Genomic DNA, 25,939 nt, shown 5'->3' on the forward strand with positions numbered 1-25,939 from the left:
GGAAGGGATTGGATGAGGAAGGGATTTAGGGGAAACAATTCTATATAGCATAACAATCAATGTTATTTAGGTGTAAAAAGGCATCTAGACCCTTCTTGAAGCTCTCTGCTGTCCCTGCTGTGACCAGAGCCTGAGGCAGGCTATTCCACAGATTGACAGTTCTCATAGTAAAAAAGCCCTGTCGCCTCCGGTGATTAAACCTTGATTTCTCCAAACGGAGACAGTGCCCCCTCGTCTTTTGATTTGATTTAATCTGGAACAACTTACCACCATATTTTTTGTATGGACCATTCATATATTTAAATAAATTAATCATGTCCCCTCGTAGTCGTCTCTTTTCCAGACTAAATGAATCTAGTTGTTTTAATCTTTCCTCATAACTAAGACCCTCCATACCCCTTATCATTTTTGTGGCTCTATGTTGAACCCTCTCCAGCTCCAGGGCCTCCTTTTTATGGACCGGTGCTCAGAACTGGACAGCATATTCCAGGTGTGGCCGAACCAGTGCCTTGTATAGTGGTAATATTACATCCCTATCACGAGAGTCCAGACCTCTTTTGATACATGACAAGATCCTACTAGCTTTAGAGGCAGCTGATTGACTTTGCATGCTGTTATTCAATTTATGATCTACTAGTACCCCCAGGTCCTTCTCAACAAGGGACTCTCCCAGATTTACTCCCCCAAGGACATATTTTGCCTTTGGATTATTGGCCCCCAGGTGCATAACCTTCCATTTATTCACATTAAACCTCATTTGCCAAGTGGATGACCAAACATTCAGTCACCGATGCCCCATTTTCAGAATAAAGGGGTCCAACCTGTTCTGACCCATTTTTTTTTTTGCATTGATATACCGTATATTCCGGCGTATAAGACGACTTTTGAAGACAGAAAAATCTTCTGTCTTCTCTGGGGTCGTCTTATACGCCGGTAATCCCGACCGCCCTCTCCATAGCCGGTAAGTCTTTGCTACATATTGCAGTAAAGGCTTACCGGGAACACCCTAGCACCGATCACGGATGTTTTCACAGCGATGGCTGCCGGCAAAGCTGCCGGCAGCCTCAAAAAGATAGCGGCGCATGGACGCCGCCATCTTACCTGGGATCGCCGCTCCCCGTGACGTCATCGGGGGTGGCGATCCGTCTCCATGGTAGCCTCGGGTCTTCCGAGGACCCGAGGCTATTTCGTTTTAACCCCTTCATTACAATGTGTTGATATCACATTGTAATGAATGAGGAGGAAAATCCCCATATACTGCCATACTGTAGTATGGCAGTATGTGATAGGATCGATCAGACAACCTAGGGTTAAAGTACCCTAGTATAGTATAGTATAAATAAAAATAAAAAAAGTTTAAAAAAAAAAAATTAGAATAAAAAAACCTAAAATTTCAAATCACCCCCCTTTCCCTAGAACTGACATAAATATAAATAAACAGTAAAAATCATAAACACATCAGGTATCGACGCGTCCGAAAATGCCCGATCTATCAAAATATGATAACGTTTTTTCAATGCGTTCAACCCCGTAACGAAAAAATAGGGCCCAAAGTCGAAAATGCCACTTTTTTGCCATTTTGAAAAATATAAAAAAATCTATAAAAAGTGATCAAAAGGTCGTACAGTACTAAAAATATTATCAAATTTCGCAAAAAATGACACCACCCACAGCTCCGTACACCAAAGTATAAAAAAGTTATTAGCACCAGAAGTTGGCAAAATCAAAAAAATAATTTTTGTACAGGAGGTTTTAATTTTTGTAAATGTATGAAAACATTATAAAACCTATACAAATTTGGTATCCTCTTAATCGTACCGACCCAAAGAATAAAGTAGACATGTCATTTGGGGCGCTCAGTGAAAGACATAATATCCAAGCCCACAAGAAAATGGCGCGTTTTTTCACCATTTTCATTGCATTTGGAATTTTTTTCCCGCTTCTGAGTACATGGCATGGAATATTTAATAAAATAAAAATTTAAGGTACAGTATGGTAACATTTACAGTAAAATGGACGATGGTAATGTTGTTGTTGTATGCCTTATGTTTATGAGCGACAGTTTTCCTGCTATATACCTGCATGTCATAAGAATTTAAATTAAAAAAAAGGACCATGTTAAATTCAAATCTGTTTTTTTTAGAATTTTTACCGGTGTTTTGTATGCGTTGGAAAAGGGGTAGTCTTATACGGCGGATATATCTTAAACTCTGTATTTTAAACAGGAAAGTAGGGGGGTCGTCTTATACACCAGGTCGTCTTATACGCCGGAATATACGGTACCTAAAAAATTTCTTGGGATTTGTTTTGCTATCTTTAGCCACCTGTCTTTCATTTTGTATTTTGCCTGATTTGATTTTTTTTTTTACAGATTTTGGTAAGTTTTTTGTAAGTATTGAAAGCCTCTGGTGACCCGTCAGATTTATATTTTTTAAATGCCCTCTTTTTCTCATTAATTGCCCTTTTAACTGTAGCTGTAAGCCACGCGGGGTGTAATCTAGCCAGTCTATACTTGTTACCTGTAGCTGTAGCCACGCGGGGTGTAATCTAGCCCGTCTATACTTGTTACCTGTAGCTGTAGCCACGCGGGGTGTAATCTAGCCCGTCTATACTTGTTACCTGTAGCTGTAGCCACGCGGGGTGTAATCTAGCCCGTCTATACTTGTTACCTGTAGCTGTAGCCACGCGGGGTGTAATCTAGCCCGTCTATACTTGTTACCTGTAGCTGTAGCCACGCGGGGTGTAATCTAGCCCGTCTATACTTGTTACCTGTAGCTGAAGCCACGCGGGGTGTAATCTAGCCCGTCTATACTTGTTACCTGTAGCTGTAGCCACGCGGGGTGTAATCTAGCCCATCTATACTTGTTACCTGTAGCTGTAGCCACGCGGGGTGTAATCTAGCCCGTCTATACTTGTTACCTGTAGCTGTAGCCACGCGGGGTGTAATCTAGCCCGTCTATACTTGTTACCTGTAGCTGTAGCCACGCGGGGTGTAATCTAGCACGTCTATACTTGTTACCTATTGGAATAAATTTAGAAGTATAAAAACCCAGGATAGATTTGAATTTCTCCCATTTAACATTAGTATCACCATGTGACAGTATCTGATCCCAGTCTACATCCTGTATTGCAGCCCTGAATTTTTGGAAATTAGCCCTCTTAAAATTCAAAGTTTTCGATTTTCCCACCTGTTTCTGTTTTTTAAAGTTTAAGAGGAACATAATTATATTATGATCGCTGTTCCCAAGGGGTTCCCGGACACTGACATTTTGGATAATCTCCTCATTGTTAGAAATCACAAGGTCCAACAATGCGTCACCTCTTGTGGGATCTTCTACAAGCTGCACCATAAAATTATCCTGAAGAATGTTCATAAAATGTCTCCCCTTCATAGATGAAGACGAGCCCTGACCCCAATTTATATTAGGAAAGTTAAAGTCTCCCATTATCACTACGGTCCCCTCCTGTGCAGCCTGCTCCATCTGTTTATATAGGTGACCCTCTATTTCCTCAGAGATGTTAGGGGGTCTATAAATTACACCAAAAATAATTTTTTCAAAGCTCTCTTGGCTTTGAATTTCAACCCACAAAGTTTCAGCCTCCTCACACTCTGAGACCACTGACTCATTCACAATCACTTTTAAGTCTCTTCTGACATACAGACATACACCACCTCCCCTCCTATTATATACAGACATACACCACCTCCTCTCCTATTACATACAGACATACACCACCTCCCCTCCTATTACATATATACACATACACCACCTCCCTCCTATTACATACAGACATACACCACCTCCCCTCCTATTACATACACACATACACCACCTCCCCTCCTATTACATACACACATACACCACCTCCCCTCCTATTTGCCCTGTCTTTCCGAAAGAGTGTAAAACCTTGAATATTAACACCCCAAGCATGCGATGCATCAAGCCATGTCTCTACTACACCAACAACATCTAACTGTTCCTCTAATATCGGAGCCTCAAGCTCGCCCATTTTGCCTGTGATACTTCTGGCATTTGTGAACATACAATTTAATTTTCCACAGTTATTTGTCTGATTGAAAGTAATTTTACTGGTACATATATCCTCACCACTGTTCTGCAACTTGTGGATCTCCTTATCCACTGCCTTGGTCCCACATACACCGCCCACATCACCACCCACCAACATAACCTGCCCCCTCTCTGACCGGTCTACCCCTTCAGTGTCTTCCTTTTCCTCCTCCCCAGATCCTAGTTTAAATACTCCGCCACCCCTGCTAGGATCTTCTCCCCCAGCACAGCAGCCCCCCTTCCACTTAGGTGCAAGTTATCTGCAGAAAACAGCCTGTACCCCAGTGAAAAGTCAGCCCAGTGCTCTAGGAACCCAAATCCCTCTGCTCTACACCAGGATCTGAGCCATGCATTTATCTCCCTGAGCTCCCGCTGTCTGCTCTGTGTAGCGCATGGCACAGGTAGGATTCCGGAGAATACTACCTTGGAGGTCCTTTCCTTAAGCTTTGAACCTAGTTCTTTAAAATTATTCTTCAGGCTCCTCCACCTACCATCTATTCTGTCATTGGTACCAACATGGACCACGACCATCCCCAGCCCCTCCCAGTAATTTATCCACCCTTTCCACCACATGCCGAACCCTGGCACCAGGGAGACAGCAAACCATTCGGTTGAGGCGGTCTTGGCGACAAATTATTCTATCCATCTTCCTGATTATAGAGTCCCCTACAACCACCAGCTGCCTTGGCTTACCTGCACTCCCATCCATCCTACTACTAGCTGGTCTGCTCCCCCGGCTGTGAGGGAAAGCAGGATCCGCTAGGGCTGCCATTTCTGACACTGACGTCCTTATATCATTGCACAATTTTGCAATTGTGTGTTGATGGGGATGTTAATAGGAACATTAAATGATGAGGCGAGGGGGTTCCGGTAAGTGTGATATGTGGGCAGTTTCTGTAAAGGAGAGGAACAGTAAAAGAGAGAAGGTTATAGACTGAAAGTAGAAAGGCAGAATTCGTGAGATTGAAGAGGGTTGAACAAAGACCAGGTCTAGGATGTTTCTCTCCTGGTGAGTAGGAGAAACCTAAAGAGGAAGTTAGTGATAAAAGTTGAGATGTCAGAGGTCAAATGGGGATGTTAATAGGAATGTTAAATGATGACGTGTTGGGATATAACATGATAGAAAATTAGGAAGACAAGAAGCAAAGTGGTCGACGAACTGCTAGGGTGAGTCAAGGATGATATATTACAGCCACATGAAGGGAGAATGGCCAGAAGATCCTGAGTGTGTGGACCTCAAACGAAGGAAGATGAGAGAGGGAGGACTGACCTGGAAGGTGCACTGTGAGTAGAGGAGTATTCCTACCCCTCCTCCCTGACTATTGTCAGATCTGAATGAGTGAGAGAATTGCAAGCCACTGAAGCACAGAGCAGCAGGTGTAGCAGTGTCATCCTGCTGGATCAGTGATAGCCAGCAGGTCAAACACTTTATTGCACACAGAGGCCGCTCCAAAGGGCAAATTTGAAAAGAGCTGAAGGAGGAGGAAAGATAGATTGAAGAAGGGATGCACTAAGTATTCATGAGGTCTGCAGGGTTATCCATGAGTATGGAATGTTTTTAACGGAAATAAGTAGGGCGGAGAATAGACAGAGAAAGGAGATGGTTAAGGGACTTAGAGGGTTTTCCCAGTTTTACAGCAGAACAATATGAAAAATAAAGTGGTTAAATAAAGCATAGATTACATGAGAGGAGAATAATGGTGAAGGAAGGATGGAAGAGCTGATGTGGATGGAGGACACTAAGGGCATAGATGGACGGTAGGTGAGCAGAAAAACAGATATCGATGCAATAATTAGAGATGGGTGAATCGATTTGAACGAAGAGGAATTCAATACGAATTTTACGGAAAATTCGATTCGTCAAAAACCTGAAGTTTACACTGATTCAGTTTTTTTCCCCTTTTTTTTTTTTTAGTTAAATAGGCGCGAGCACAACGTTGTACATGGGGCAGAGAACTCTGGGAAGGAGAAAGGAACACCCTTGATGACATCTGCAGACCTGTAAGCCAATCAGCGACCGGCAGGCTTATGTGATGTCACACAGCCCTATAAAAACTCCGCTATACACACATTATACACACACACAGCTCTGCTATACACACATTATACACACATAGCTCCGCTATACACACATTACACACACACAGCTCTGCTATATACACATTATACACACACACAGCTCTGCTATACACACATTATACACACACACAACTACGCTATACACACATTATACACACACACAACTACGCTATACACACATTATACACACACAGCTCTGCTATACACACATTATACACACACAGCTCTGCTATACACACATTATACACACACAGCTCTGCTATACACACATTATACACACACAGCTCTGCTATACACACATTATACACACACAGCTCTGCTATACACACATTATACACACACAGCTCTGCTATACACACATTATACACACACAGGCCCGCTATACACACATTATACACACACAGGCCCGCTATACACACATTATACACACACAGGCCCGCTATACACACACAGCTCTGCTATACACACATTATACACACACAGCCCTGCTATACACACATTATACACACACAGCTCCGCTATACACACATTATACACACACAGCTCCGTTATACACACATTATACACACACAGCGCCGCTATACACACACTATACACACACAGCTCCGCTATACACACATTATACACACACAGCTCCGATATACACACATTATACACACACAGCTCCGTTATACACACATTATACACACACAGCGCCGCTATACACACATTATACACACACAGCGCCGCTATACACACACTATACACACACAGCTCCGCTATACACACATTATACACACACAGCTCCGCTATACACACATTATATACACACACACAGCTCTGCTATACACACATTATACACACACACAGCTCTGCTATACACACATTATACACACACACAGCTCTGCTATACACACATTATACACACACAGCCCCGCTATACACACATTATACACACACACAGCTCCGCTATACACACATTATACACACACACAGCTCTGCTATACACACATTATACACACACACAGCTCTGCTATACACACATTATACACACACACAGCTCCGCTATACACACATTATACACACAGAGCTCCGCTATACACACATTATACACACACACAGCTCTGCTATACACACATTATACACACACACAGCTCCGCTATACACACATTATACACACACATAAGTCTCTTAGAGCAGAATTGTTCTAGTTGCCCACCACAACCAATCAGATCTCAGCTTTCATTTTCCCACAGCTGTTTTTAAACTTAAAGCTGAGCTCTGATTGGTTTCCAGAACAGTTTTACCTCAGAAACTTGATGATTCCTCTCTCCGTGTAGTTTCTGAGGTAACACAGATCCCTGAGGGGGCGATTACACGTTTGCTTTTCTCTGATGCAGTTGTTGATGTCCTGGAGTGGAGGGAAATGGTTATAAAAACAGAAGGAAATGTGTGACCGCCCTCTCAGAGAATCCTGTCAGACCTGGTCATGTGACCCCCATGACTCCTCCCACACACGGGGCTGGTCACATGACTATGACATCACAGGTCCTGTGTATAGAGGCGGCTCTGCAGGAGGAGGTGAGGGGGCACCAGGGTTACAAGTTATTGGGGCAAGTTTTTTTTAACACCTTGGGGACTGGTTTGGGCTTTCATGACAAAGCATTTTCTTAATTTGGGTTATTATGCTCCACGGGACAGAACTTTCTTATTTATTATCAGTTTTTTTCCATTTTACAGTCTATGAGGATGAGATGAGACACAAGAGCTTACAGTCTATGAGGATGAGGGGGGACACAAGAGCTTACAGTCTATGAGGATGAGATGAGACACAAGAGCTTACAGTCTATGAGGATGAGGGGGGACACAAGAGCTTACAGTCTATGAGGATGAGATGAGACACAAGAGCTTACAGTCTATGAGGATGAGGGGGGTGACACAAGAGCTTACAGTCTATGAGGATGAGGGGGGGGACACAAGAGCTTACAGTCTATGAGGATGAGGGGGGACACAAGAGCTTACAGTCTATGAGGATGAGGGGGGACACGAGCTTACAGTCTATGAGGATGAGGGGGTGACACAAGAGCTTACAGTCTGTGAGGATGTGGGGGTGACAAAGGAGCTTACAGTCTATGAGGATGTGGGGTGGCACAAGGGCTTACTGTCTATGAGGATGAGGGGGTGACACAAGAGCTTACAGTCTATGAGGACGAGGGGGTGACACAAGAGCTTACAGTCTCTGAGGATGAGGGGGTGACACAAGAGCTTACAGTCTATGAGGACGAGGGGGTGACACAAGAGCTTACATTCTATGAGGATGAGGGGGTGACACAAGAGCTTACAGTCTATGAGGATGAGGGGGTGACACAAGAGCTTACATTCTATGAGGATGAGGGGGTGACACAAGAGCTTACAGTCTATGAGGACAAGGGGTGATACAAGAGCTTACAGTCTATGAGGACGAGGGGGTGACACAAGAGCTTACAGTCTATGAGAATGAAGGGGGTGACACAAGAGCTTACAGTCTATGAGGACGAGGGGGTGACACAAGAGGTATAGAAGCCTGTATAAAGGTCCAGCCATTATTTATAAAGGAACAGAATCAATTAATTTAATAAATAAAAATTCTGCTGCTTGACTTAGATCAGTACAAAAAGGAGGGCGGATGGGTGGAGTCCAAACACCCCCAACCCTGTAACAGCATAAGATACAAAACCAAAGTACAATCAGTGTTTAAAATATCATAAAACAAAACTTTTAATAATAAAGTCTTTAAAAAGTATCATTCTAAGAACCCGCAACAAACTGACCAGTAACACAGGCAATCTTGTCGATGTAGATGCCGAGATGTTCACAAAGGGACAAAACCCTTGATACTATCGTCCGACCCTTCAGGGGATTAGTCCCATTATGTATTTTTGGTAATCCGTAGAATGTTGCCATTCTCGGGTGTTTGGGTAACAGATAGTCATACTCGTCTTTAGAAATAAATTTGTTGTCCAGTACAGTGAGAAGAATGTTCTTCAGGACCAATATGTTTCCATCTTTGTCAGATGGTTTTATAGTTATGCTAGAGTCTGTGTCATGCTCCAGTGGTAGTTGACCCACCAGACCACCACGGACGATGACACAATCCGACACCTGGGACCGGGGTATAAGTGGTATACAGTTTTCACCAGAGCCCGCCGCAAAGCGGGTTGGACTTGTTGCTGCATAGTACCACCAGGTTGTTCCACAGGTGTGACTTTGTCCGCAGTGGCAGCCAAGGCGAGGCACAGAGTCGGAAGGCAAGTTCATGGCCCTTTAAATCTTCTGAAGCCGCCGCCCGCCCTAGGTGACAGGAACGTGCGTGCACGGCTGCTGGAAGGGAGCCAGGAATGGGGAGAAGTAAGATAGAGCAGCGGGGTGCTGGAGCACACAGAGGATCACGGGTGAGCCCGTGACCAGAGAAGTCTGGTTTCAGTGACTTAAGGGCTAAGATCTCATCTGAGGTACAGTTAGGATCACTGGTTCTAAGATCCGGTTGCTCGAGGTCTGCTAATACTAATTTCGCAAAGACATCAATGCTGGTCACGTCTCCAACAGAGGGAGACTTGATGCTCATGTTTTTTAGATCTGTAAAGGGACCAAGCCCTCTATCTGTAGTATCATCATTGTGTACTAGACGAACATCGGATAGCAGTTCCAATGGGATATTTAGCTCATGATGGCAAAGTTCTTACGCCAACGTAACTTCTTTATGAACAACTGGATGTCTTTGTAACAACCGAAGTGATCGCATTTGTTGGATGAAACGAAAGAAAGGCCTTTTCTCATAACTAGAGATTTTGGTTTCAGTCAACTTGCGTGTAAATAAATTCATGATCAAGGATGCTTTGCCTGCCCCTTCTAGTTCTGACGTGGGAGCCTGGGACACAAAAGAACGAAAAGATTCAGAGCCAGGTAGTGAGGGTAAGGGTATTTGGACATGATTGGGAAGTTTGGGTAGTTGAGTCTGGTCTTTATTGTGTTGTTCTCCCCCTATTTCCCCTGCCCCTCCCTCTACCTCTGTATGTCTTAGAATTGGTATTAGAATCAGTGTCCAAGAGATCATTAACAGTTGATATACACTCACCTGCCACTTTATTAGGTACACCATGCTAGTAACGGGTTGGACCCCCTTTTGCCATCAGAACTGCCTCAATTCTTCGTGGCATAGATTCAACAAGGTGCTGGAAGCATTCCTCAGAGATTTTGGTCCATATTGACATGATGGCATCACACAGTTGCCACACATCCCAAAGATGCTCTATTGGATTGAGATCTGGTGACTGTGGAGGCCATTTGAGTACAGTGACCTCATTGTCATGTTCAAGAAACCAGTCTGATATGATTCCAGCTTTATGACATGGCGCATTATCCTGCTGAAAGTAGCCATCAGATGTTGGGTACATTGTGGTCATAAAGGGATGGAGATGGTCAGCAACAATACTCAGGTAGGCTGTGGCGTTGCAACGATGCTCAATTGGTACCAAGGGGCCCAAAAAGTGCCAAGAAAATATTCCCCACACCATGACACCACCACCACCAGCCTGAACCTTTGATACGAGGCAGGATGGATCCATGCTTTCATGTTGTTGACGACAAATTCTGACCCTACCATCCGAATGTCACAGCAGAAATCGAGACTCATCAGACCAGGCAACGTTTTTCCAATCTTCTACTGTCCAATTTCGATGAGCTTGTGCAAATTTTAGCCTCAGTTTCCTGTTCTTAGCTGAAAGGAGTGGCACCCGGTGTGGTCTTCTGCTGCTGTAGCCCATCTGCCTCAAAGTTTGACGTACTGTGCGTTCAGAGATGCTCTTCTGCCTACCTTGATTGTAACGGGTGGCGATTTGAGTCACTGTTGCCTTTCTATCAGCTCTATCATTCTCTGTAAACCCTAGAGATAGTTGTGCATGAAAATCCCAGTAGATCAGCAATTTCTGAAATACTCAGACCAGCCCTTCTGGCACCAACAACCATGCCACGTTCAAAGGCCTCTAATCACCTTTCTTCCCCATACTGATGTTCGGTTTGAACTGCAGGAGATTGTCTTGACCATGTCTACATGCCTAAATGCACTGAGTTGCCGCCATGTGATTGGCTGATTAGAAATTAAGTGTTAACGAGCAGTTGGACAGGTGTACCTCACACCCCCAGGAAGAAGCGACGGCGAAACGTGCGTCAGGGTGCTGTGGTGGTGGTCAAAGCCTCTCTCCTGTAGCTTTTCATCATGTCACGCCCCGGGTGGGTAATTTGAATTTATAGATACTTTGACATGTGCATTTGGGCTATTATAGTGGAGATGCGTTTACATTGATTGATTTTTTGGACCACCACCACGCTCTTTTGTGTCTTGTGGAATATTTTATATGTTTTTAATATTATGTGTCTTGATTGCTGTAAATAATTTACAATAAAGATTGTTGTTATTTGATTCCCAACAAATAGTCCTTTGTCTGTGTTGGGATAGATTGTTGTCCTATATGCCTCTTTTGGTATTGCTGTTGTGGTTTCGGTGTTAGGATCTATACAGGAATAGGGTTATCCGATTGGTATTTATTACCTAATAAAGTGGCCGGTGAGTTTATCTGTTTCAGGGACACTGTTTCTTGAGGCTAGATGTAGATACGCCTTATTAAAACGGAACTCACTGAGATCCATGTTGAATTGCTTATGTTTGCATTCCTTTAGATGGTTTCGGAATATTTCCAGGAAGTTCTGTAGTTATTTTTCAAATAATACAAATTCAGGATCTGTGGAGAATTTCTCAGTGTTCTCTATCTGTTCCTGCAATGTTTTGGTTAATGTTTCAAGTCTTGTCTTTTCCTCCTCTAACAGTATTTGCATAATTTTGATGTAGGAGATAGTGGCCTCCTTTTCCCATCTAGCATCAAGTTGGGATTGCTGGAATGATTGGAATTCTCCGGCCCCTGAGAACGATACTGTTCTTAATATAGTTCTCCAGGGCCTGGAGCCCCTACAACGAACTAGTGTGATCCTTATATGTCTTATTCAATTCTTTAAATGCGCCCTTGATAGTGGGTGTCTAAAACATAAAAAACATAATTTTTAATAATAAAGTCTTTAAAAAGTATCAATCTAAGAACGGGCAACAAACTGACCGGTAGCACAGGCAAACTGATGCCGCATCAAATAATCACCAGTGAATCCACAAATTCAGGAAGCCAGGAGTACAAATATATGTCAATGCTCACTAGTGCAAATGTGGATGAGATGCGGCAAAGAGTCAGGTAGAATAGAATAAAAAATACAGGATGGTGGGGTGCATTGTATGAGAGCTCCAAGGTAAAGCAGAACAACTTATGCTGGGCAGAAACCTAAACGGGCCCTATAATAATGACAGGGACCTGGGTCGCCCTAAAGTCCTGACCTCGGAGCCACAGCCCTAACCGACTGCCACCCCGACCGCAACATATCCCTAATTCAGGCAGACTGTCCCTAGGCTATGAGACCAAAGAGACAGAGATGGCGATTTGCCCGTACAGGGATCATAAATATGTAAGATATGTAATATTAGTAAAAAGACAGTTGACATTTCATGCAGTTAGCGAGTGTGATAGATCTGCCCAAGGAAATGGGGTTTAAGAGCACGCTTGAAACTTTGGAGGGTGGGTATAAGTCTGAGAGTCCGGAGAAGGGCATTCCAGAGAATTGGTCTAACTCGGGAGACGTCCTGGAGATGTGAGTGGGAGGATCAAATTAGGGTAAAGATTAATCTAATATCATTGGCAGATCGAAGAGCACGGGTTGGGCGATTGACTGAGATGAAAGAAGAGAGATAGGGAGGTGCAGCGTTATGCAGAGCTTTGTGGATGAGGGTTATTATTTTAAAGTGAATACGGAAGGAGACGGGTAGCCAGTGCATTGATTGGCATTTTAGAGTTTTCGATTTTCAGAAATGGGCAGATTATGAAGATGTTTCTGAGACGCAGGCAGCAAGAGCGAGCAAGAGATTGAAGAGACAGCAGAGAGACATTCACTCGTGTTCTGGATAACTACATGGTCAATCCATCACAATAACCTTGTATAGAGGTGTGGAAGGTCTAATCCTCAGAACAGGACAAGCTTTTCACTTTACCTGGAGTAATAACAGAGGAAACATACAAAATACATAAATACATGTGCAGACCAGGGGTGGACACCACCCGGCACATGCTTCTCCTGGCTTCATTTTGGGAGGGGTTGATTTTAAGACAAATGTTTAAACACCAGTTTTAATAAAGACCTTGGGGGGAATTTATTATCTCAAGTAATTGTAGTTTTATTTTTACAGAAAATTTTGGAGATTATTGCATAATATCAAATTTTTTCCCTTAGGTTTCTAAAAGGATAGATGTTGGATTTAAACATGGACAAGATGGAGAGAATCTTCCAGCTCACCCTAGAGATTCTCTTCTATATTACTGGAGAGGTGAGAGATTGTGATGAGGTCACATGACATCATTATCTATGGGAATAACAGATGATAGGACTGGAGAGGTGAGAGATTCTGGAAATGTACGGAGGGAGATTTATCAATGTGTCTCTCCATAACCAGGATTACACAGTAGTGAAGAAGACCTCTAGTGGGCGCTGTCAGGCCTCTGTGTATGAAGGACAGGGGAGAACCCTGAGCCCAATCCCGGCTCCTCCACCTCACCCCCTGATACATGATGACATCAATGAGCAGAAGATCCTAGAAGTCACCCACAAGATGATGGAGCTGCTGACTGGAGAGGTGACACTGCTGGGAATGCTGGGACATTATACAGTAACGCTATGAAGGGATCTGGGTGATGACGGGATCATTGTGTGTGTCAGGTTCCTATAAGGTGTCAGGATGTGGCTGTCTATTTCTCCATGGAGGAGTGGGAGTATTTAGAAGGACACAAAGATGTGTACAAGGACGTCATGATGGAGGACCACCAGCCCCTCACATCAGCAGGTAATAGACAGGACTAAATCCACACGTCCTTTCTTTATCTGTATGGAAAGAAGGAATTCAGTCTCTGTGTTTCCTGCAGGAATACTGATCCCCGGGGCCGTGAAGGAAGAGACGGAGCTGCCAGGTCAGTATTTATATTAATGAGACCTCCTTAAAATTAAAAAACAAACATTTGTCAGGATTTATGAATAAATTTACAGCAAACTTTCCATTTTTATACCAAAATTTGAAATTTTGTTTATTTGTTGAACGCTGTCTCTAACACCAATTTACCTAAAAGTGGAGAAATCCAGTGCAGGGCTGAGCTCCTGGGGACGGGTTCTGTTTGTTACAACATTGATCAAGAAAAGACATTCTGCGGGAGGCCTTTAATATTAAACTCTATGGACCTTTGTCCCACACAAATTTTAATAAGCACTGATCCTGTCAAGAAGGACTGGAAGGTTTTCAGGAATCTAGGAAAAAATAAATATCATTTAAGATTATTTCATGCAAAAATTATATATTATTGTATATTCTTCGCAGATGACTGCAAAAGGAGCTCGGAGGGACGTCTGATATCTTCAGCATTTACAGCAGCAGATTGTGAAGTCACACAATATCCATCCTCAGATATTTACAGCAAACCTAAATCATCTCCTCCTGCATTACATGCTTCATGCTCTGATTCTTCAAGGACTGAAAAGCGAAATAGAATTCTGAAAAGAAATACTAAACGAAAAAGAATTCAGAAAGAGAAAAGGCCTTTTTCATGTGCAGAATGTGGGAAATGTTTTATCCAAAAACAAGCTTTTGTTAGACATCAGAGAACCCACACTGGGGAGAAGCCGTTTTCATGTTCAGAGTGTGGGAAATGTTTTACCCAAAAATCAGATCTTGTTAGACATCAGAGAACCCACACTGGGGAGAAGCCATTTTCATGTTCAGAATGTGGGAAATGTTTTATCGCAAAACAATCTCTTCTTAGACATGAGATAAGTCACACTGGGGTTAAGCCGTTTTTATGTTCACAAAGTGGTAAAGGTTTTGTTCAAAAAAGTCATTTAGTAGCACATCAGAGAAGTCACACAGGGGAGAAGCCGTTTACATGTTCAGAATGTGGAAAGAGTTTTACTAAAAAATGTAATTTTGTTACACATCAGAGAAATCACACAGGGGAGAAGCCATTTTTATGTTCAGAATGTGGGAAATGCTTTAAGACTAATTCAGAACTTGTTACACATCAGAGAATTCACACCGGTGAGAAGCCATTTCCATGTTCAGAATGTGGGAAATGCTTTCATCGAAATTCAGAACTTGTTATACATCAGAGAATTCACACAGGGGAGAAGCCATTTTTATGTTCAGAATGTGGGAAATGCTTTAAGACTAATTCAGAACTTGTTAAACATCAGAGAAATCACACAGGTGAGAAGCCATTTTTATGTTCAGAATGTGGGAAATGCTTTAAGACTAATTCAGAACGTGTTAGACATCAGAGAAATCACACAGGTGAGAAGCCATTTCCATGTTCAGAATGTGGGAAATGCTTTTATCGGAAGTCAGAACTTGTTATACATCAGAGAAATCACACTGGGGAGAAGCCATTTTCATGTTCAGGATGTGGGAAATGCTTTAAGACGAAATCAGAACTTGATAGACATCAGAGAATTCACACAGGGGAGAAGCCATTTCCATGTTCAGAATGTGGGAAATGCTTTAATCAGCAATCAATACTTCTTAACCATAAGAGAATTCATACAGGGGAGAAGCCATACAAATGTTTAGAATGTGGGAGATGTTTTGCTCAGAAAACATCTCTTTTGGTACATCAGACAATTCACACAAAGGAGAAGCCACCTCCACACTAATAATGTGATAAATGTTTTTTGTACTCAAAGGGAACCTATCAGAAATTGACCTAATTAACCATTACCAGTATGTTGTGAAGGTGATTATCACCTTCCAGATCAGGTTTCTTTGATGGTCCAGTGTGGTGGCATCAATCAGAAAATCATTTTTGAGTTGTAACTTGGTTTTGTAAAGTCATGTAGGTGGAGAGCTTAAAATTGAAGTCAAGCTCTCCTAAATTCAGAATGAAGGAGATCTGGTTAGTGATGTGTCTGGATGTAGGACTATCAATTGCAGTGGAGAGGGCATTCTGAAGTACGGAAAGCTTGACTTCAGTGTTAAACTCTCCACCTCCTTGACTTTATACAATGCCACCGCGCTGGGCCATGAAATAGACACGATCTAGAAAGTGTTCAGCTGCTTCATGACTTACAAGTAGTGGTTTATTAGGTCAATTTCTGCTGACCGGTTCCCTTTAACAGGTCACAAGTCCTCAATACAGCTGTCAAAGATGGATCATTGTGGATACTAAGAGCCCTGACTCTCGGTTGGTGTCACCTAGAAGTTCTGGTGTCCCATGAAAGAGGAAAATGGATTGTGTTTCTAGACAGAGGCGGCTCCAGGTTTCAGTAGGCCCCTGGGCGGCAGAGCCTCAGTGGACCCCTGTGCAGTGAATTCATGTGGAAGTATTAAAAATACAGAAACTAAAACATTCTCCTGTTCCCTAAAATTTTCCCTAGTTTATCACCCCCACATCGTTACATTATATACTGCCCCCTTATAAGTTATATAATAATAGTATTTTGTACCATGTACAGCCCCACATGGTTACATTACATACTGAGATTCGGCCTTGTGGGCCCCCCAGGAGCTCTGGGCCCAGGCATGTCTAGTGCCGGTGCCGGGCCTGTTTCTAGATACCGGAAAAGTGGAGATATTAACAGTTGAAGTTGCAGTTTTGTTGCGATCTTCGTGAACAGAACCACTTTACCAGTACCTGTCCAGAAAGTAGACTGTAACTTGTAAGATACACACATTCCTGAATAAAGTTATTATTATAAATGGTCAAGTTCTTATTAATTGTAGGAGATTCCATAATTGCGCGGCCCAAACGATGGCACATGGTGCGGTGAAGCTGCTTGTCACTGCCCCCTCCTTGCTATCTGCTTCCCCTCCCCCGGGCCCAGCATGTGGCGCTAGTGATGCACACCGGAGCTGATGGATTGACAGCTTTTTGATGTTTCCCCCGGCTTCTTCGTATTCCAGCGGCAGAGAGGTGCCCCATGGTGATTCATGAATCCAGCACAGAGGGCACCCCCATTTTTTTGGTTCACGCCAGTCGGGATAATGGTTGCTGACTTCAGCCCTGGGAGATAGGTATTGCGGGTCAGCGTGATGTTATGAACCCTTCCCAACTAGGGCAGGTTCCCAGAGGGGTGGATGGGGGAGAAGGTGTAAGTCACTTGCCTTGCGGTGATAGCGACGCCACAGAAACAATTCATACACTTGCATATGAACTTGAACTGTAGGGATGCCTGTCACCTTGGTGAGCTATTCTTCTCAAAATGATTCTTGCTTGTTCCTCAGCTGCACTGAACTCCTCTTATTACAGGCACAACCTCTGCTTGCTGTGCTGCTTAGCTCCTCTGAGACCCAGGCCTCCTGCCTGTCTCCTCTAAGACATGCTTCAACGGCTGCTGTTCCCTCCGACTGCTCCCATGGACTGACTTCACTTTCTTCTCGCTCACACTCACTGACTCTCACTCTTAACTCCTCCCCCCTTCTACCCACAATTCTTCACTACTCTCTCACCTTGGTAGGCCAAACTCTTTCTTTATTAAACATAAAACAATTAAAGGCATATACATTGCCATAGCTGTAGGACCCAACATTTTACACAAAGTGGAGGCTGCTACATAGGCAACATGGCTGCCTGTCTCTAAGTGATGTGTAACATGGCCGCCTTTCTCTAGGCGATGTGTAACATGGCTGCGTGTCTCTAGGCGATGTGTAACATGGCCGCCTGTCTCTATGTGATGTGTAACATGGCCGCCTGTCTCTATGTGATGTGTAACATGGCCGCCTGTCTCTAGGTGATACGGAACATGGCCATCTGTCTCTAGGTGGTGTGTAGCATTGCAGCCTGTTTCTAGGTCATATATAACATGGCCGCCTGTCTCTAGGTGATGTGTAACATGGCTGCCTGTCTCTAGGTGATGTGTAACATGGCTGCCTGTCTCTAGGTGATGTGTAACATGACCACCTGTCTCTAGGTGATGTGTAACATGGCCGCCTGTCTCTAGGTGATGTGTAACATGGCTGCCAGTCTCTAGGTGATGTGTAACATGGCTGCCTGTCTCTAGGTGATGTGTAACATGGCTGCCTGTCTCTAGGTGATGTGTAACATGGCTGCCTGTCTCTAGGTGATGTGTAACATGGCTGCCTGTCTCTAGGTGATGTGTAACATGACCACCTGTCTCTAGGTGATGTGTAACATGGCCGCCTGTCTCTAGGTGATGTGTAACATGGCTGCCTGTCTCTAGGTGATGTGTAACATGGCTGCCTGTCTCTAGGCGATGTGTAACATGGCTGCCAGTCTCTAGGTGATGTGTAACATGGCTGCCTGTCTCTAGGTGATGTGTAACATGGCCGCCTGTCTCTAGGTGATGTGTAACATGGCTGCCTGTCTCTAGGTGATGTGTAACATGGCCGCCTGTCTGTAGGCGATGTGTAACATGGCTGTCTGTCTCTAGGTGATGTGTAACATGGCTGTCTGTCTCTAGGTGATGTGTAACATGGCTGCGTGTCTCTAGGTGATGTGTAACATGGCTACGTGTCTCTAGGTGATGTGTAACATGGCAGCCTGTCTCTAGGTGATGTGTAACATGGCTGCCTGTCTCTAGGTGATGTGTAACATGGCTGCCTGTCTCTAGGTGATGTGTAACATGGCTACGTGTCTCTAGGTGATGTGTAACATGGCTACGTGTCTCTAGGTGATGTGTAACATGGCCGCCTGTCTCTAGGTGATGTGTAACATGGCTGCCTGTCTCTAGGTGATGTGTAACATGGCCGCCTGTCTGTAGGCGATGTGTAACATGGCTGCCTGTCTCTAGGTGATGTGTAACATGGCTGCCTGTCTCTAGGTGATGTGTAACATGGCTGCCTGTCTCTAGGCGATGTGTAACATGGCTGCCTGTCTCTAGGTGATGTGTAACATGGCTGCCTGTCTCTATGTGATGTGTAACATGGCTGCGTGTCTCTAGGTGATGTGTAACATGGCTACGTGTCTCTAGGTGATGTGTAACATGGCAGCCTGTCTCTAGGTGATGTGTAACATGGCTGCCTGTCTCTAGGTGATGTGTAACATGGCAGCCTGTCTCTAGGTGATGTGTAATATGGCGGCCTGTCTCTAGGTGATGTGTAACATGGCTGCCTGTCTCTAGGTGATGTGTAACATGGCAGCCTGTCTCTAGGTGATGTGTAATATGGCGTTATGTCTCTAGGTGATGTTTATATAATGCATGTACTAAATTGACCTATACATATGCTTTACACATCTCTGTGTTAAAAATTTTTTTGCACTAGGCACCTAACATGCACGCTATGTATAGCGTTATTCTTCATCACAGCTCCAATGTGTCATTACACTGTGTTTAGTTAGCTATCGAATATATAGGCAGTATATATCTATGAAGCATGTATTGCCCTTATCTTCATAATTATATAGTTTCTTTTGTTTTATTCTTTTATTTGATTTGTTGCTCATTTATCACTTGTCATGCTTCGAAAGTGATATGCTGTGGATGATAAATTCAGATACTCCATATACTCTTCCTCTTTGTTGAATTTCATTCTACTTTGTGTGCTGCTTTACAGCAGCTTATCTGTCGTTTGTCTGGAGCGTTTCTAATTAAATATGCGTCTATACATTACATCTACGTGTCCTTGCTGCCATCTATATATTCATATGCACATTGCTGTATATGTTTTAGGAATGCTCTTCGCCGTTTCTGGAGCACTTTTATTATATAGTGCACTTACATTTTTGTATTCACGTCAATATCTATTTCGCTATTGTTCTTCACCACAATCTACATATTATGTGGATGATAATGTATACGCCGTATATATTTCTTTTGTATTCTCCAATTACTACACCATATGTTATCTTATCACATTACACCTTGATATTTGCCTGAAACATTTTCTAATTGCATATGCGCCTATTTATTGCACATAGATGCCTTCGTCGTTATTTATTTTTTATGCACGTCATTAACTGTTTAATAATAATTCTTCTCGCCGCTGTGGATGATAAATATGGACACTCTGGAGATTTCTCTCTTTAAATTCAACTCTATAGCAAGTGCGATTTCACAAATATTACACTCTGTTTGTTTGAAACATAAATTGCACGTACGTGTTTTCGCCGCTATTTATGTATATATATGCACTTTGGCGTTTATGCTCTAGTAATGTTTTTTCGCCGTTTTTGGAACGATCTATCATCGTTCCAATTTATATACCATCGGCATACTATCTATTATGGGTTGACCACAATTATTGACTATGATGTGCTAGAACACGCAAACTTTACTGTTGAACTTAATTTTTTGGATAATTCCTTATATATTTTCATATTTTATTTTCTCGGTCATCTCTTTTTGCCAATATATAGTTTGTTTGTAGATACATGCATAATCCGGTGTGAACCTTACCAACTTAGATGCAGTGGAACGCAAGCTTTCTACCTTTTTAGGCATTTCCGGTTGAGTGAAACGCATGACCACACTTCCGGTCTGCGTTGCGCATGACCGGATATTGTACCAGCGTGGAGCGGAGGCGGGTGGGCTGGGCCGCAGCAACACGGCCGGTGCATATAAGCATATCGCTTAGTTTGTGCCAGTATCCCCTGACGAAGCCCGCGAGCCGGGCGATACGCGTGGGGCACCTTCTCCTCCCCGAGGCTCTATTTTTTCATTTATGGTAATGTAGTCTTTGCACCTTATCACTATTGCACTTTATCTGTACTGGACCTCTCATTTACACTGCACCTTGCATATTATTTAGCAATTGGTCCTGGGCATGTTTATATAGTATTTACATCTTGAGATTACTACTTACCTATGTCTAAACTTTTGTATTATATTTTGTTTTTTGTTATTCAACATGCGTGTACTTGGGGAGTATTTGTGATATGTACCCAGTGTCTGGGTTTTTAAGTGTTTTTATATTGTTCCAAATAAAATTTATTTACCTTCTATACACATCTCCTTTTGTGAATTTCCGTCTCTAGGTGATGTGTAACATGGCTGCCTGTCTCTAGGTGATGTGTAACATGGCTGCCTGTCTCTAGGTGATGTGTAACATGGCCGCCTGTTTCTAGGTGATGTGTAAAATGGCTGCCTGTTTCTACGTGATGTGTAACATGGCTGCCTGTCTCTAGGTGATGTGTAACATGGCCGCCGGTTTCTAGGTGATGTGTAACATGGCCGCCTGTCTCTAGGTGATGTGTAACATGGCCGCCTGTCTCTATGTGATGTTTAACATGGCTGCCTGTTTCTATGTGATGTGTAACATGGCTGCCTGTTTCTAGGTGATGTGTAAAATGGCTGCCTGTTTCTACGTGATGTGTAAAATGGCTGCCTGTCTCTAGGTGATGTGTAACATGGCCGCCGGTTTCTAGGTGATGTGTAAAATGGCTGCCTGTTTCTACGTGATGTGTAACATGGCCTTCTGTCTCTTGGTGATGTGTAACATGGCCACCTGTCTCTAGGTGAGATGTAACATGGCTGCCTGCACTACCATCCCCCCTACTAGTAGCTGGTCTGCTCCCCCGGCTGTTAGGGAGAGCAGGATCCGGTAGGGCTGCCATTTCTGACACTGACGACCTTACATCATTGCACAATTTTGCTTGGATGTTCAGAGTCAGAATTTGCCTTCCTTTTCTTGGACCCCTTTCTATCCCCCCTATTTACAGTAACCCAGCTACCTACCCCGTCCTCCTGGCTTTCTTCTCCACCCTCCACTTCTATCCCGCTTATTGCTCAGTGAGCTGCATACTCCTCTCAAGATTTTTGTAAATCAGATAAATAGTAACTCTGACCGGAGCTCCAAAGTGTTCAATCGTCCTTCCTTTTTTTTGGGATATATCCCTGTTTTCACTGTGACGGGAAGGGCAACGTCTACCCATGATTTGTATAGCACTCGAACCTCCGACAGGACTAGACCACTGTTCAGAACTCCCTTCGTGCGGTTTTCTTTCTTCAACCCCGCCACTGTCTCCAGCGGGCTGCTGGAAGAAAATATTCGCACAGATAGCGTAGTATGTTCTTTAAAACAGGGTATTCTTTATTTAAAATATTCTCACAATAGTAGCTTAAAAAATTCGCATATCAAATTTCCAGAGGACGCCAGCTACACCTGACCGCCCGACCCTGGTTTTCGCCAACCTCGGCTTCTTCCGGGGCGTTTGCTAGTGTCCAATTGCAGTCCTCCCTTATAAACCAATCCTTGCATAGATTGGGTATAGTATAATGAACATTATCATATCACTCTCTTAATATTATAAATCTCCAACCTTACAAATATATATATAGTAAAAATTAAAGAAAAATTACAAAAAAGCTTTGAATAAAACCTAAAGGTATTAAGGTTAATTCCTATAAACGCTCTAGTAGGTAATCCCAATCGTTTCCATATGTAGGCACCGCCTCAGACAAAAGGCATTCCCCTATTCATTCATTGATTTGCTCACCCCTCCTACGTCCAAAGTATTTTACTAATGGGTGTAAGACCATTGGAAAAAACTGTCTCTGGCAGGGAGCCAGAACAGGCTACTCGCTGTTCCACACTCCCACTAGACACCCCCCCAACACGTCAGACATTCCTCAATAGCGGATTGGTGGGTTTACAGACCAATGCGATCCCGAGCAACCGTGCTCGTGATCCAATCCCAGCTCTCCCTAAGCCACACACCTCCTTTGTGGCTGTACGTCTACACAAATAATGTCGTTCCTCTTCTATTCACTTGGAACCACCGGTGGTCCGCAATCAAGCTATGATGTGTCTGGATCTACCGGACCAACATGTCAACACCTCTCAAGATTGTCTATTGCTCGCAGCCATGCAATATCTTCCTCCAGATATCTAGCACGAGCTTTTAGGAGAAAATATGGACACATCTGTCGCAGCAGTATTCACCCTGGAACTCCTGCTCCAGCAGTGTATACATACAGCACTGGAGCATACCACAATATTGCTAGCCATATCCTAGTTACAAAACTGTGAGGAGTGTATAAATGAAGAGATATAAAATATAGATTACTTACAGTTCTGTGGACTCCTCTTTTTCGAGCTCCGCTTGGTTTAACTCCACTTAGAAACACTAGCCAAAATGATCAAGCTCAAAACTGAGTTGCTATCCCTTAATTTATCACCTGTGCAAACTAATCTCTCCTCACAATTCAAAAGCCAGACAAAGAAAGGGGAAAAAAGCTATTTAAATTGTGACATTAAGAAAAGTGCCTTGCTATTGAAGGGTAAGGGAGGTGCCACCTCATCAAGAGCACTTTTGAGGTTGTGATTATAATGGTAAGTAGCATGGTTAGGACAAGCGACAAAGGAGATGGGGGACAGTGATGACCACATAGTTTCTGTGAGATGGTGAGTATCAATGGCAAGGGGGTTCCGGTAAGTGTGATATGTGGGCAGTTTCTGTAAAGGAGAGGAACTTTTAACAGTAAAAGAGAGAAGATTATGGTCTGAAAGTAGAAAGGCAGAATTCGTGAAGTCAGAGATTGAAGAGGGTTAATCAAAGACCAGGTCTAGGATGTTTCTAGAAGAGACCTAGAGAGGAAGTTAGTGAGGTGATGATGGGGATGTTAATAGGAACATTAAATGATGACGTGTTTGGATATAACATGATAGAAAATTAGGAAGCCAAGAAGCAAAGTGGCCCGAGGAACTGCTAGGATGAGTCAAGGATGATATATTACAGCCACATGAAGGGAGAATGGCCAGAAGATCCTGAGTGTGTGGACCTCAAACGAAGGAAGATGAGAGAGGGAGGACTGACCTGGAAGGTGCACTGTGAGGAGAGGAGTATTCCTACCCCTCCTCCCTGACTATTGTCAGATCTGAATGAGTGAGAGAATTGCAAGCCACTGAAGCACAGAGCAGCAGGCGTAGCAGTGTCATCCTGCTGGATCAGTGATAGCCAGCAGGTCAAACGACTTAGGCCCCTTTCACACTTGCGTTGCAGATCATGTCAGAGTTTGATCAGGGTGCGATCAGGGTTTGGTCAGTGAAAAACGCACATTTTGCATCAGAGTGCAATCAGTTTTCATTCAGAGTTTGTTCAGTGTCTCAGTTTTTCACGCGCGTTTTCAATGCAATTTCAATGCGTTTTTCACGCGCAGGTAATGCGTGTGAAATGGACTCAGAGCTCAGGTCTATCTTTTCTATGGCAATTGATGCGTGACAAATGCATTGCACTTGCAAGTGTCTCAGAGTGCGATGCGTTTTTGATGCATCTCCACAGACTTGTATGGTGCGTTTTTCACGCGTGTGACTTGCAAAAGTAGAGCATGTCGAGATTTAAATGCGCGTTTAAAAAAAACGCGGGTGTGTGCGTGAAAGAAAATGCAAGTCTGCAATAGCCCATTGATTACAATGGGTCAGAGTGCAATGCAAGTTCTGCATGTCAAAAGCACGCGCAGAAAACGCGCGTGAAAAACGCAAGTGTGGAAGGGCCCTAAGAAACAGATCATGAATGAATTCTAGTTTATTGCACACAGAGCGACATTCCAAAGGGCAAATTTGAAAGGAGCTCAAGGAGGAGGAAAGATAGATTGAAGAAGGGATGCACTAAATATTCATGAGGTCTGCAGGGTATCCATGAGTAGTGGAATGTTTGTAACAGAAAGAAGCAGGACCAGGGTTAGAAGAGATATCATTTACCACTAGTAGGCGGAGAATAGACAGAGAAAGGAGATGGTTAAGGGACTTAGAGGGTTTTCTCAGCTTTACAATATGAAAAATAAAGTGGTTAAATAAAGCATAGATTACATGAGAGGAGAATAATGGTGAAGGAAGGATGGAAGAGGTGATGTGGATGGAGGACACTAAGGGCATAGATGGACGGTAGGTGAGCAGAAAAACAGATATTGGTGCAATAATTAGAGATGGGTGAATCGATTCGAACGAAGTGGAATTCCATACGAATTTTACGAAAAATTTGATTCGTCAAAAACCCGAAGTTTACGCTGATTCGTTTTTTTCCCCCTCTGTTTTTTAGCTAAATAGACGCAAGCACAACGTTGTGCATGGGGCAGAGAACTCTGGGAAGGAGAAAGGAACACCTTCATGACATCTGCAGACCTGTAAGCCAATCAGCGACCAGCAGGCTTATGTGATGTCACACAGCCCTATAAAAACTCCGCTATACACACATTATACACACACACAGCTCCGCTATACACACACACAGCTCCGCTATACACACGTTATACACACACACAGCTCCGCTATACACACGTTATACACACACACAGCTCCGCTATACACACACACAGCTCCGCTATACACACGTTATACACACACACAGCTCCGCTATACACACGTTATACACACACACAGCTCCGCTATACACACACAGCTCCGCTATACATACACACACGTTATACACATGTTATACACACGTTATACACACGTTATACACACACACAGCTCCGCTATACACACATTTTACACACACAGCTCCGCTATACACACATTTTACACACACAGCTCCGCTATACACACATTTTACACACACAGCTCCGCTATACACACATTATACACACACACAGCTCCGCTATACACACATTATACACACACACAGCTCCGCTATACACACATTTTACACACACACAGCTCCGCTATACACACATTTTACACACACAGCTCCGCTATACACACATTTTACACACACAGCTCCGCTATACACACATTTTACACACACAGCTCCGCT

The 25,939-nt window shown here is 43.4% G+C and overlaps 1 protein-coding gene and 1 long non-coding RNA gene across 2 annotated transcripts in view; both read left to right on the plus strand.

Moving 5' to 3' along the window:
* The window catches only part of LOC140065443 (uncharacterized), a 98,547-nt gene extending 84,747 nt beyond the window's left edge, over positions 1-13,800 (plus strand). Inside the window, exon 3 of the long non-coding RNA XR_011847907.1 lies at positions 13,711-13,800. This is a non-coding gene — a long non-coding RNA (uncharacterized lncRNA). The remainder of the gene's footprint in view (positions 1-13,710) is intronic.
* A 275-nt stretch (positions 13,801-14,075) lies between these two features.
* Positions 14,076-16,989, plus strand: LOC140065400 (uncharacterized). The gene is made up of 2 exons (XM_072113017.1): positions 14,076-14,221; positions 14,623-16,989. Exons 1-2 carry the CDS (start codon positions 14,140-14,142, stop codon positions 15,945-15,947), a joined length of 1,407 nt encoding a protein of 468 aa, XP_071969118.1. The 5' UTR covers positions 14,076-14,139; the 3' UTR covers positions 15,948-16,989.
* The last annotated feature ends 8,950 nt before the right edge of the window (positions 16,990-25,939 follow it).

This window comes from Engystomops pustulosus, chromosome 6, assembly GCF_040894005.1.
Source record: "Engystomops pustulosus chromosome 6, aEngPut4.maternal, whole genome shotgun sequence".
In the NCBI taxonomy this organism is placed as follows: Eukaryota; Metazoa; Chordata; class Amphibia; order Anura; family Leptodactylidae; genus Engystomops; species Engystomops pustulosus.